Source organism: Leguminivora glycinivorella, chromosome 14 (assembly GCF_023078275.1).
Source record: "Leguminivora glycinivorella isolate SPB_JAAS2020 chromosome 14, LegGlyc_1.1, whole genome shotgun sequence".
In the NCBI taxonomy this organism is placed as follows: domain Eukaryota; kingdom Metazoa; phylum Arthropoda; class Insecta; order Lepidoptera; family Tortricidae; genus Leguminivora; species Leguminivora glycinivorella.
Window position 1 is genome coordinate 4457268 of NC_062984.1, and position 13500 is coordinate 4470767.

At 37.6% G+C, this 13500-nt stretch overlaps 1 protein-coding gene across 1 annotated transcript; it reads left to right on the plus strand.

Annotated features, from left to right (window-relative positions):
- Window positions 1-263: 263 nt before the first annotated feature.
- On the plus strand, window positions 264-2738 carry LOC125233383 (phospholipase A1-like). The gene is made up of 2 exons (XM_048139376.1): window positions 264-408; window positions 1422-2738. The coding sequence occupies exons 1-2, from the start codon at window positions 285-287 to the stop codon at window positions 2333-2335; spliced, it is 1038 nt and encodes a 345-aa protein (XP_047995333.1). The 5' UTR covers window positions 264-284; the 3' UTR covers window positions 2336-2738.
- Window positions 2739-13500: the final 10762 nt, after the last annotated feature.

A 13500-nucleotide genomic window follows, 5' to 3' on the forward strand; every position in this document is an offset into this window, starting at 1 on the left:
ATGGGAAAATACATCCAACAGAACTAAAAAAAATATGTTTTCGTTAAATTTACTTGACGTCATTTTATCTTTATTTTGCCCTCAGAAATGCGTAGTTAAAATCTTTCGGTTTCCTCATGTTACGCCGTGTAGAGGACGCTAGCTCGACCGCCCCACCGAACTCCGCTCCAAGCGTCCACTCAGGCCTTACCCTAAGAGGTGTGTCCGTATAATATCTTACCTCTCCGTAGTTGATCTCATCGTTCAGTTCCATCTAGATCGCCGGTCGCTAACGTTGTACAATCATGAATATTTACGCCTTGAGTGTGTTATTGTTTGTGAATATTAGTGTTACACATTCGTGGGGCAGAGGCGACTCGGGACAGTATGGACCTTTTCATCAAGCGCTGTACTCCAAATATATAAAATGTGAGTAGCTCCGTACAGACGGATAAAGTCTAAGAAAAAAACGTACCTCAAAGCCCTAGAGAAAAAGGTACGGTGGCTAAACGTACCTCAAAGCCCTAGAGAAAAAGGTACCTATGGTGTTACACCTTTAGGGAACGCTCGGCTAGATGGCGCTACTATTAATATTTGCCATTTTAACACATATCAAGCTAAAAAAGAGACTTCGCTGAAATCATAATTATAATCATCTACCTATATGTCATGCTTATCGTGGCATCAAGGCCTTTCAGTTTAGTGTGTAGCTAATTGGAAAACAAACCTATTTATGGAACTTATTTAGACAAGGTAAGTATAATACTGTAATATTATGTACGTTAGAACCTTAACTTTACAAATACAAACATTTATTCTATAAGGACCACGAGATCTCTTTTACATGTCAATCAATAAACGAATTAAATATTATGGGACATTCGTACACAGATCGATTGTCTTGTCCCACGACGGCAAGCTCAAGAAGGCTTGTGTTGTGGGTACTCAGACAACTAGATATACAAATACGTTATATACCTACATAGAACACATGCATGTCTCAGGATCAAATATATGTGCTCATCGCACAAATAAATGCCCTTACCGGGATTCGAACCACTACCCGGCAACCCCGGATTCGAAACACTAGCATCATCCCCCATTTTACTTATAAGAAATAGCTAGGTAGTCGGTACCCGGTATTTTTTATGAATACGCGTGCGCTGTGAAAACTGAACGCATTGTGTTCAATGCATGCTATCAATTTGTCATAACTATTTATTATATTATATTATAATAATATTATATCTGTATTAATGTGTTTTAACAGTATCTACATGTGACACTATCAATCCATTATCTAAAAAATTAACGACATTGATCTGAATAATTATATTAGGTATTTACCTTCTTTAAAGGTATTTAGACACAAATTAACTTGTTTCCATCTTCCATCCGAAAGGTATTTAGACACAAATTAACTTGTTTCCATCTGCCCACAGGCAACCACGACAAATACAGCAATTTAGACGTCAGCTTGGTCAACGTCTATTTCTACGACTTCAGCGCAAACGAAGTCACCATCTTCCCGATCGCCCAGGCGGCCGATGGCATCCTCAGTTACAAAGACCTCGACATCATGAGACGCTTCGTCATTTTCGTGGCCGGCTTCAAGTCCAACATAAACAAGACCAACCAACAACGCGTCAGAGACGCTTTCAGTGGCCTCCCGAACAGCTACCTCATCGTACTTGACCATAATCATTACACCAACGATAAGCCAGGATACTTAAAAGGCTACGAAAGAGCTATCCAATTTGTATACTATATAGGGAAGGCGTTAGGAGAAATGCTAGCTGATTTAAGAAGGGGAGGCATATCAGCTCAAAGCATGCACTGTATAGGACACAGCTTAGGTGGACAAATGCTTGCTTACACAGGACAGACCTTCACCGAATTAACTGGACTAAAGTTATGGAGGATAACTGCTCTAGACCCTGCCGGACCTTGCTTCGCAAACAGTGCAGTTGAAGACCAAATCAGGTCCGGACTGGCTGAATACGTCGAGGTATACCATTGTAATGCTGGTGGCTTGGGGTCTTCGAGCATTTTGGCTGATATAGACTTCTTTTTGAACAAAAATGGTGCGACCCAGCCGGATTGTGAGATACCTTTAATACCAGATTTCTTTGTGTCTCCAAAATCGGCGAAATGCAGTCATAAGTTATGTGTAACGATGTATACGGCAACAGTGAGGCATCCTGACTGGTTCTTGGCGTGGAAGTGCGATTCGTATAAAGCGTTTAGGAAGCTTGAATGCCAACACGGTGAGCCCACTATAGCCGGCTTCTGGAACCCTGGTAATGCAACTGGCGTTTACTACTTCACTACGGAAGGGCATGATCTGTATTTATAAAACTAAATACTATATAGGTGATCTCATTATTATCATACATATTACGAATAGTTAGAATGTAAGCAATACAAAATACTAGATTTTTATGTACATACGAGTATGTTATATCAAGAAGAACAAATGTGGACCTTTACATACACATTATTTTCAAACGTTTCCTTAACATTAGGTAAGAGCAAACATCACACATTACCTAATTAATACTAAGAAGAAGGGGGGCGTGTACTTCATGTTTGACGACAGGGGGCGTGCTTAAAAAGACTTTGGGACCCCCTGCTTTAGTATTAGTTATATAGGTATCAAATACATAATATGTAACTCCGTATAGACAGATAGTCTAAGAAAAAACGTACCTCAGAACCATAAAGAAAAAGGTACGGTGGCCTAGATGGTGTTACACCTTTGGGGGACGCTCGGCTAGATGGCGCTAATATTAATATTTAACATTTTTACACATATCAAGCTAAGAATATGGGCCAAAGTGTCAAAACTGAGATTCAAAAGTTTTCAACCTCAGTTTTGAGCCTGTGTCGAGAGATGGCAGTCTATGACTATCTATATTACACATTTTACTTTGACAGTAACTCTCTATAATACTCGATCCTCTTTGATAGGTACGCTCTGAGGTTTCAATATATAATTCGTCAGCATATTGTAACCTTGATTTTAGAGTAAATACACGATTTGTATTCCACCAGTGTTGGTTAAACTAGATTATCTCGCTTCTCCCTAAGGCAAACATATTGCTTCGTTATTTTGGGCTTTATTTACGGAGCATCAAGGATGTGAATACATGTGCGAGACATTCGGAAAGTAAGGACATGATTTGACAAGTTCAAGAGAAAAATTATAAGGTTAGACGCGTGACCTTGTTTTTGATTCAGTGTAGAATACAATTTACAGAACATATAGAAATATTACCGCACTAGTTAGGTCATGAGTCCATTACGCAACTATGTCAAAAATTAAAATGGAAAGCCTTATGTCCTCAAAAGCGGACGGTATCAGAATTATGACAAATGATAATCCGATGATGACTTTCAATAATTACCTAAATATGTCAAGCAATAAGTAGTTATATTTGTTTTACAAAAGGGGCAAAGTTGTAAACAAACCTACGTGCCTTGAAACCCTCACAACGCTCGAGATTCCACATTCTGAACCACTCGCTCCGCTTTCGGTTCACTATTGGAATCTTTCGCTTGCTCGGGTATCAATTTTGGCACGTGCGGTTAAACAAAATTTGCCACCGAATGAAACACAAAATTTTTCAACACTAACACTGTGAAAAGATTAACTGTAAGACATCAAAATAAATGAAATCCATCAATTTATTTAACACTAGCTTTTGCCCGCGGCTTCGCTCACGTTAGAAAGAGACAAAAAGTAGCCTATGTCACTCTCCATCCCTTCAACTATCTCCACTTAAAAAATCACGTTAATACGTCGCTCCGTTTTGCCGTGAAAGACGGACACACACACTTTCCCATTATAATATTAGTATGGATTTATGATTCAAAATCATCATTTATATGTGAACTCCAACACCCAACTTTGGACATCAAGTTAAAATTTGTATGATGATACAGGATTAAATTCCGTTAATATATGTCCATGTCCATGTTCTATTAAAATTCAATAATATTTAATGTTGCTTATGGCATTAAAGTTACCTACATTTACTGAACATTAATTACCTTCATATTATTTCTACTTTATATTTCAAAACTAAAATATAAAACGTTTTAAAGCTGAAAGCATTAATGAAAACTGTTTACATTGGCCCCTCGGGCGTTTTTTAATTAAAAGCAAACAAACCTACGTGATGTTTCCTTTAATTCTTCCTGAAGATAAACCGGGAAACACTCGGCTTAAGTGGGAACGTGTAAGTAGAAAATGTATAAATATTTTTCACCACACCAACTGGTAAAGGCTTACTTTGCTATTCGAAAACAGATAGCAAAATTGCATTTTATCCACAAGAGTGCAAAGTAATTTCATACAAATTTTAATTGATGTTCAAAGCTGGCTGTAGGAATTCACGTATATATGACGATTTTGAATCATGATAAATAAATTAATGGATTTGATTTAGTTTGATGTTTTACAGTTAATATTTTCATAGTGTTGGTGTGGTGAAAATTTTGTGTTTCACTCGGTGGCAAAGTTTGTTTAACCTACGTGCCTTTAAACCCTCGCAACGCTCAAGATTCCACATTCTGAACCACTCGCTACGCTCGTGGTTCAATATTGGAATCTTTCGCTTGCTCGGGTATCAATTTTGGCACGCGCGGTTGAACAACAACTTTGCCCCCTTGTAAAACAAATAACTATTGTTGCTACGTCAAATGTCAAATGTGTAAATATTTTGTTTTTTATTACGTTGCGTTGTTCATCATCCTCCTTGCGTTATCCCAGCATTTGCCACGGCTCATGGGAGCCTGGGGTCCGCTTTGACAACTAATACCAGGTCGAAACTTCGGAGGGTCATCTGTACTGAAAAACGTCGTACGATACACGTGCGAAAAGGAAATTCGTAACTCGTGTCGATTTAAAACACTCCCTTCGGTCGTGTTTTAATTTATCGCCACTCGTTTCGAACTTCCTATTTTACGCATTTGTATCGTAATGTACTGTACATGAGACAAGTCAAGACATAGCAACATATTGTTAGTACATGAGTCAAGCATAGTTAGTTACAATGTGCAGAAGCGAAATATTTTATTCAACCAAATAAAAATTCTAGCTCCCACAAGGACTGAACTTAAACTCAAAACTTCGTAATTTCTCAAACTGAAATAAAAATTCCCAAGCCGATATTATATTCCACCGTCTCACTTCGCTGAATTGTTATTATATTATTAAGTTTTATGTAGCGAGCTGCCGGTCTAACTGAAGTGACAATCGTTGACGCTAGACGCCTGTCGAAATGCAGTCTGGCTCTGTCGCGCCATTACGGAAAAGCGATAGAGGTAGCTAATATCAAAGACATACCTATGTATCTCCGTATAGACGGATAAAGTTTTTTAGTTAGCTTATCGTGGGGTTTAGTCAATCTGTGTAAAAAAATATCCTATAATATTTATTTATTTATTATTATTTAATGTCCAAGTAGATGAGTTGGCGTTGCGGAACGTAACACTGACTGAGTGTTACGCGCTGTCAGTTAGAAGTCGCATTACAAGTTTCGCTTCAGGCGGTATTGAAGTCTAAGGAGAAACTTCGCCTCCTTATGTGTGTTCTGGCGCCTGTACAATTTTTATTTTTTTTATTTTATTTGCAACCTAAATGGTCGCGTACCGTGCGGTTTCAGAGGAATTAAAAAGAAACGATACGCTTACAAAGCTTAAGCGATTGTGACCTTGGCTAGGTACCTTGTACTAAAGGAACGAGAACGTTTTAGGTTACGTGACGCACAGTTAGATGGGGTTTCGAATGAAATGGAGAACTCCTGTAAGTATTTGAACATCTCGGAATTTCAAAGGTAAGACATTGAATGTTTGGCAGTTATAGCTTGAACAATACGTTTTCTATCATTTTTAACCCCGGCCGCAAAAACGACGGGGTGTTATAAGTTTGACGTATCTGTCTGTGTGTGTGTCTGTCTGTGGCATTGTAGCTCCCGAACGGATGAACCGATTTAGTTTTTTTTTTTGAAAGCTGAGTTAGTCGGGAGTGTTCTTATCCATGTTTCATGAAAATTGGTCCACTATGTCGCGGTCGGGGGTTTTTCCAAAATTTTAATTTTGTGATTAGGTTATACTGTTGTTAGGTCAACAGTAAAGATAAATACAGGTCACCTAAAATTATTAACAGGGTAAATATAAAGACTGACCATAAATATAAATTTTGACTTAATATATTATAACAGGTGTTTTTAATTTCCGACTTTTTGGCCAGGTTGCACAGGCCGTGATCACGACAGACTGATGTGACAGTGATGTCCCAGCAAAATGTCGTCGAAGATGTAAACAACACAAAACTACCCGAAATTAATTATATCAATGTTCGGGGCAGACAAAGAAATTATAAATTTTGATCTACCCGGTTTTCTTTAATGTTTATTGCCCCTCGTGCGACATGTAACATTCACAATATCCGCGCACTACGTATACCTAAAAGTGCCAAAATTTTAACTGCTTGGTCCAGCACCACACGCTGTTGGATTAAATAAAAAATCTAAGCATAAAAGCAGGCCACCAAAACAAGAAAATCAAAATAATAAACAAAACAATATAATAATTTGTTACAGCATGTGTCACCGCAACATTGGCATAGTCCGCCACGGCGGACAAATCGTATTTAGTATATATTTGGCACTGTCCGGTGCGGCGGACAACTTGTTTAGATGATGATTATGAGTATTAGAAATTGAGAAATAGACTTTGCCAAATTAAGGGTTAAGAGGGCGCTGTTATTCTGATGTATGGTGTGACAGTTCAGTTTAGTATGAAGAAAATAGTTCTAATGAAATTCCGCAAGATGGCGCGTAGTCATATATTTTTGGTCGGGCTTTAATAATAGGTAGCAAAATACCCTCCCATACAAATAACTGTTCAATGAACTGCAATCGCAAATATGGTTATTTCTTCTGAACGTTCTAAATTTTAATGTAATTAAAATATCGGTTGCCGATATCATAAAAAGATTACGATGCACCAACAGATACAGTTACTTAATACGAGTATTATGGGCCATTTGCTTATTTTATTTTTAATTTTATTTTTAATTTTTTAAATTAAAAATATAAAAAATAATTTTATTATATTTCCTAAGGGTATTATAGAGAACATGATATGGATGTAGATAAATAAATATTATGTAGGTATATATGTATTAGCTATGGTGCTTAACATGCTAAAACTATATCAAAGGAACTACCTGTGTAAAAATTAAAATTTTGAAAAAACCCCCGTCCGCGACATAGTAGACCGATTTTCATAAAATATGGCTAAAAACACTCGACTAAATCAGCTTTCACTTTCAGACAAAAAAAACTAAATCTAAATCAGTTTAGCCGTTCGGGAGCTACGATGCCACACAGAAACAGACAGTAAATAGACGGACAGACAGACACGTCAAACTTATAACACCCCGTCGTTTTTGCGTCGGGGGTTAAAAAGGTACTTTACATTGTATTTACATTTCATTTAATATTTCATAAAATATTGCGAGTTTGTAGTTCCTCCTACACTTTTCTTAAAAGATATCGCTTAAAGTGCCTTCTTTACATCATATTCCAATTACTCAAAAATGCTTTAAAGCACTCAACAGTATTTCTAAACGTAGCACTAAAACACTCCATAGTTCGCAGAAAACGCCATATTTTCTAAGAACAGAAGAAATATGCATCGCCGGGGAATGCAAGCACTTAGTGCGACAGAGTAACATCGCAGTATATGTACATTGTGTAGATGGAACCACTTGAAGATAAACGAGAGCTTTCAAATTTTTAATATTTCTTTAAGAAAATGCTATGTCCTTTGAAGAAAGTGAGGATCGACAGTATATCTACAGTGTGGAAACTGGAAAGCTAATACGAACGAATCTTTTAACGAATTCGTCCCGCAGTGTAATGGAAATCACTTGAACGCTCGTTGAGAGTTGTCATTGACTGTCATGGTCATCGCAACCATGTTAGCCATATGTTAACAGTAAATTGCTGATGAGTAACAAAAATCAATTAAAAGTAAGTTGGGAAAAAGTACCGCGACAAAGTGGAACAATCATGAAATTCTTCCGCAATTTGTTATAAAATAAAATAAAATAAAAATTGTTTATTTCGGACCAATTAAAAATCCATAGAACTTGTTAGTATATACTTAATATCTAGGTTGTTAGTTACTTTATATCCTAAGGGTAGTTCTACAACTATACTTTAAAATTAAATTAAATAAACTAAACTAACTAAACATGTATGCGACGTGCCCTACTTATCCCTCCCAATCACCACATCGACCCAGTATTTAGTAAGCGGTCCGGTTATAGCCCCGACCAACACAGCACTAAACACTGGAAAATAGTTTTACCGTATCATATCATCAAATATCATTCATGTTAGATATCAAATTAACCCTATTTACTACAGTAAACCATAAAATAATCCTTGCCAAGCACACTGACGTACACGTCAGATCATCGCAGTAATAAAGATTTTTCATCTCGCTAGAAATCAGCCTCAGTCGACTTTTAATGACGACGCTGAAACGCTGACTGCGACCTCTCTAACGAGTCTGAAAAGAAACGAATTCTATGCCAGTTCTCATCAAACCGTTCTTAAAAAAGTTCCTCTATAATTCAAGTTAACTGCGTTAATTACTCTTTATACCTTAACAACATTGCCGTGCTGGAGCATTCTTCAACCCAAAAGGTATCTAAGCGAATTCGTAATGACCTTTACTTGCGACGTTTTTGTCAAAACGCACAAAACAGTGAACATTTTTACGCCAACCATTATTCTTTTTATTAGCCAGTGTCCTGTTTTACGTTTTGTTAACATTACTTTGGAGTTTAACTGCTATTGTAATGGTTAAAGTTTCGGTTATTTTCTTAGTTTAAAGAGATTCTGTTAAATGGACCTAATTGATCCAGCCGCTAATGTTGTAAGATAAAATTACGAGTATCTTTCTTTTATGCTACTAAATAAACCTGCTACTAAGTGTTTCTTTTTAATTAACTTTAATTAAACGCAAACGAGACTAAATATTACATTCAGTCCCAAATGTTTCAATTTACTACATAATTAAACGTTTAACTTATTAAGTATATCCAAGGAAACAAAAAAGGTCTAACTAACGTAAGAGAAACATTGTGCAAAACTTGAATTAAACTAGTAAGTATTCTTTCTCATGACGATCACACTATCAATACTTATAGGCCACTTAGACTTGCACCGACCAGTATTGAAAGAACTCTATTCACACACATTTTTAAGAAGTTCAATATCTACTTATATTGGTAATGGGTTCTAAGACGGGTAGATGTGAGTTAGTGAATGTATCAAAAAGCTCTAGACGCTTCGTGCACGATCCTGTTTCGTAACTTTAAAATTTAAACTACCTATCTTGATTTATTTTTACAAGAGTCTTCCCTGGAGGTGTAAATTTTTCCATTTTTCCTTTAATTTAAAAATATGTAGTATCGCCCGCAGACTTCTCTGCATGATAAAAAATATATCTCTATTTGTCAGTCCTTTACTTACTTCTCTTTCTAGCTTACAATGCTAACTCGTTCACTCTTCTATATGGTCCTCAGGTAATGGGAGCACCATTGGTGGAGGAAAAATCCTGATGGAATAATACAGCTTTTCAAATACAAATAAGTAGACAAGAAAAAAATTATGGCTGATGATTTCTTATTTAATAAGTCAATCAGGATACTGGATGGTACTTTTCACACCAACCAATACGCTTATGTTAATAATGTTGAGAAGCTGTCATTATATTCAAAATAAGAAGAATGTAGACCTCAGATGGTGCCACGGTAGTGTTGTCATTGTCAAGGAATCCTCCTTGTGGAAGCGAACTAGGGTCAAATTTTTCCTAGGAGTTCAGGCCATCAGATTGCCTGATTTTCCAGATTCTGGCAATGGTTTTCTGATAAAGAAAGGTGCCCCGGTAAATTTAGGGTGGCTCTTCTCTGGCAGGGTCTGAAGATGACGATAAAAATGTCACTACGTGGGATTCAGCACGGGTAGCATGGTCGCGCGATAGACGATAAAATATCAGGCCGTCCCTATCGCACTATTAGTGAGTGCGATAGGAATGGCCAGATGTTTTATCATTTATCGCGCGACCATAATTGCCTGCCTGGACAATCTAAAATGGTGACAAAATGGGATTAAAGACGAAGCGGTCTCAAAGCTACCGCAGCTCAAGTAGTTAAGTTGTTGGGTAAGTGGCTCGTTGAAGTTGCTGGTATGTTTTATGGACCTCTAACGTTTTATTTTAACGGCTACAATGACTATTATGGCAGGAGATACGGAGTGAGCAATCGTTTGCTTAGTTTTCAGATATTGGCAGGTTTTATAGTGCAGTTTTCAAGTTAGACAATGTATTAGGGAAAACAATAAAATATGTGGGAAGAATTTTGATACAAAGTGCACTTTTAGAGGTTAATTTTAAAGTTGTATAGGTACCTACGGGTAGGCGTAAAATTACAGTCATACTTATGAGAAACTGACAATAATTATTTTCTTCTGTAATTCTGTAAAAAATAACGAAAATCGCAAAAAGTGGACTTAAGATATAGCGGGTCAAATCTCGACTGGGGGGCAATTGTAACTGATCCATTTTTAGGGTTCCGTACCTCAAAGAGGAAAAACGGAACCCTTATAGGATCACTCGTGTGTCTGTCTGTCCCTCTGTTACAGCCGATTTCTCCGAAACTACTGGACCGATTTACTTGAAATTTGGTACACATATGTAAACCTGTGGCCCAAAGACGGACATGTAATTTAATTAAATGAAATTTAATCATAGGGGTCACTTTTGGGGGGTAAACTTGAAAATTAAAAATCAAAGTTATTAAAACTATATTGTGTTATATATCAAATGAAAGAGCATTTTATGAGCATTTGAAATATATTTTTTTTTTTATTTTTAATTTTGGTACTTTAGAAGTAATTTAAGAAAATAGACAAAAAATGACCATTCCCCCCCCCTTATCTCCGAAACTACTTAGCGTAAAATTTTCAAAAAAATACACGCGATAGCCCTCTACCTGTAGATTACAGGAAAACCTATAAGAAGTCTACAGTCAAGCGTAAGTCGGACTTACGAGAAAAAAACTCAAATTAAGATTTTCACTCACTGACGCTGCAAGCAGTTACTAAACGTCTTAAAATTTTGTAAGCGTGATGGACAGGTAGAAAGAAATTCATTTCTGTCTTTTTCTTTTTAGAAATTGTTCAATTTTTTTTTTCATTTGCCAAAATGACTTAAGTTCCTACTAAAAAGGAGGCGCTTAAGACCGTTTGTAAGTGGACTGAGCAAAATTTTGTTCAAATCGGTCCAAAAAAAGGTGTCTGTTGACGAAAACATAGAATTTGTGGCAACGACAGCCCAAATCTGAAGTCCATTTTGCTCTATCTCTTATCGTTTCCGAGATATATACGTAAAGTCTTGAAAGTGCGAAAAGTTAACTTTGCCATCACAGTCGTTCAGGCGCTCATGAGTTCTTTGTATGGAAAAGTCGAAAACCGACTCGCACTTGACCAATGTTCATAGAACGTGTTGTGGTTTTTTACGCGGGTCCGCGACTGACGACGTTCGAATGTTTTGTTCGAAAATGTTTGAGGGTGGTTTCTTTGAAACGTCGCCGGTGGCGGGTGGTTCGACGGGCGAAGGTCACACGCCGCACGCGACGGTCTGTATTCGTTTTGTACAATAGCAACGGACGGCGGGTGGCGTCTTGATATGGAAAATGACTGACTTCACTAAAGATAATGATGAACTCATTGAGGTAATACTAGAGAGGACACTGCGAACAAAACGTTTGCGCTACAAACATAAGTCCATTGGACTTATGTTTCTGCCTGCACACAAATAAAATGTAAAAATGCCTTCCTGCGCAACAAGATGCTGTTTAAGCCATACGAGAAAATCGAATAAAACTGACGTGTCACATTTCATCGGTTAGTATACACGCTATGTTAATCGATCTTTATTTAAGTAATTATTTCAATGAAGGGACGCGCTCCTCAAACGCGAAGCTATCGCTGCCATTTTGTTGAACGAAATCATAGATTAATCGCATCATAATCGCACAGACTTGACATGTAGGTAATGAAGTATAGTAATTGTGATTATATTCTGTTTGTAATATATAAAAGAGAAATGTTAAATTTATTTCACGTTATACTTATGAATACTACACAGTTCTAACACGAGTTGTAATCGATATTTTCATACAATAATAACCTATGATTTTCTTCAAGGGCAATTAAAGTAGGTATATGAAAAAAAACAATAATGTATTTTTGTTTCACTTAGTAGAACTTAAACATAGCACAATGTATGATAGTGCTAAAATTAAACTACTTACCCCCTTATTCATAAACGTTCACTAAAGTTATCAAGCCGATAAAGTTCGTTTGTCCCTTTCTATCACACCAATACGCCGAAAAGGGACAAACGAACTTTATCGGCTTGATAACTTTAGTGTGCGTTTATGAATAAGGGGGTTAGTATTTTACAAAAAGTATAAAAAAGGTCTACACTAAGAGTGTCGCGTCTAGGTGGTCATTGGTCAAGTCTTACTCTATGACACGGTACCTCCCCACGCATGCGCCGCGCGCTGCCGGCCGGAGCACAGACTTTGTTTGGGGTGTAATTTCTAGTATGTTAGTACATAGTAATTCAATGGATGAATTGTACTTCTGTGAACTGTTTTCGATATACTTAATCGAATATATGATGTAAATTTTTCTTTACTACAATGAAAGTGTTTGAGTACCAAGTTAAAAATTTTACTTTCTTTTTGCCGGTTTCATACAAAAATATCGTTTGACTGTCTCTTTTTTTGGGTAATATCAATATTTATATGGAAACGGATTAAGTCGCGTATAATCTTCTTCCTCTAAGAATTACAATGTAAGTATTTTTACATTCATTTTGATCAGAGCACAACACAACAGTTCAAAAATCAGTCTACCAGAGCTTCTGAGTTCCGTCGCCGACGACGGGTGACCAAGGGTCAGAAAACCCACGCACCCGCGACCGACAGCGTGTGGCACAGCGGCACATGCGGCTCACATCCAAACATTCCAAACGCCGCCGGGCGCGTGTGACGGGCCAGAGAAACCAGGGCCTTAGGGCTAGGTGATTATCGCCGCGCCGCAGAGGACGCGCTGAGGGGGGGGCGGTGCCTACAGCAGTTGTAGTTGTATGCATACCTAGCTCACGCACACAGACGCGTCCGCTGGCGCCGCCAGGGGCGGCTCACTCCGCTATCCTATCGCCGCGCTACAAGTATATCCTGGCGGCCGCGAGCTGTGGCCGCGAGTTCGCGGCCTACTCAGGGGTGGCGCACATTCTCACGGAATGCACGTTCGCACTTTCTATTGTTACTTTACGTCGCGAGGTTTTTAAGCGATGTCCGCGGGTGGAATGGCAAATAATACTTAATTAAATAGACATATTGAATAAAATAAATACCAAAAGATA

What these genes read in the sequence shown, in the direction of transcription:
- LOC125233383 (XM_048139376.1), top strand. Translation starts at nt 285, where the DNA reads ATGAATATTTACGCCTTGAGTGTGTTATTGTTTGTGAATATTAGTGTT. An exon ending in GTACTCCAAATATATAAAAT is followed by an intron (nt 409 to 1,421) that starts GTGAGTAGCTCC and finishes ATCTGCCCACAG; the next exon opens with GCAACCACGACAAATACAGC.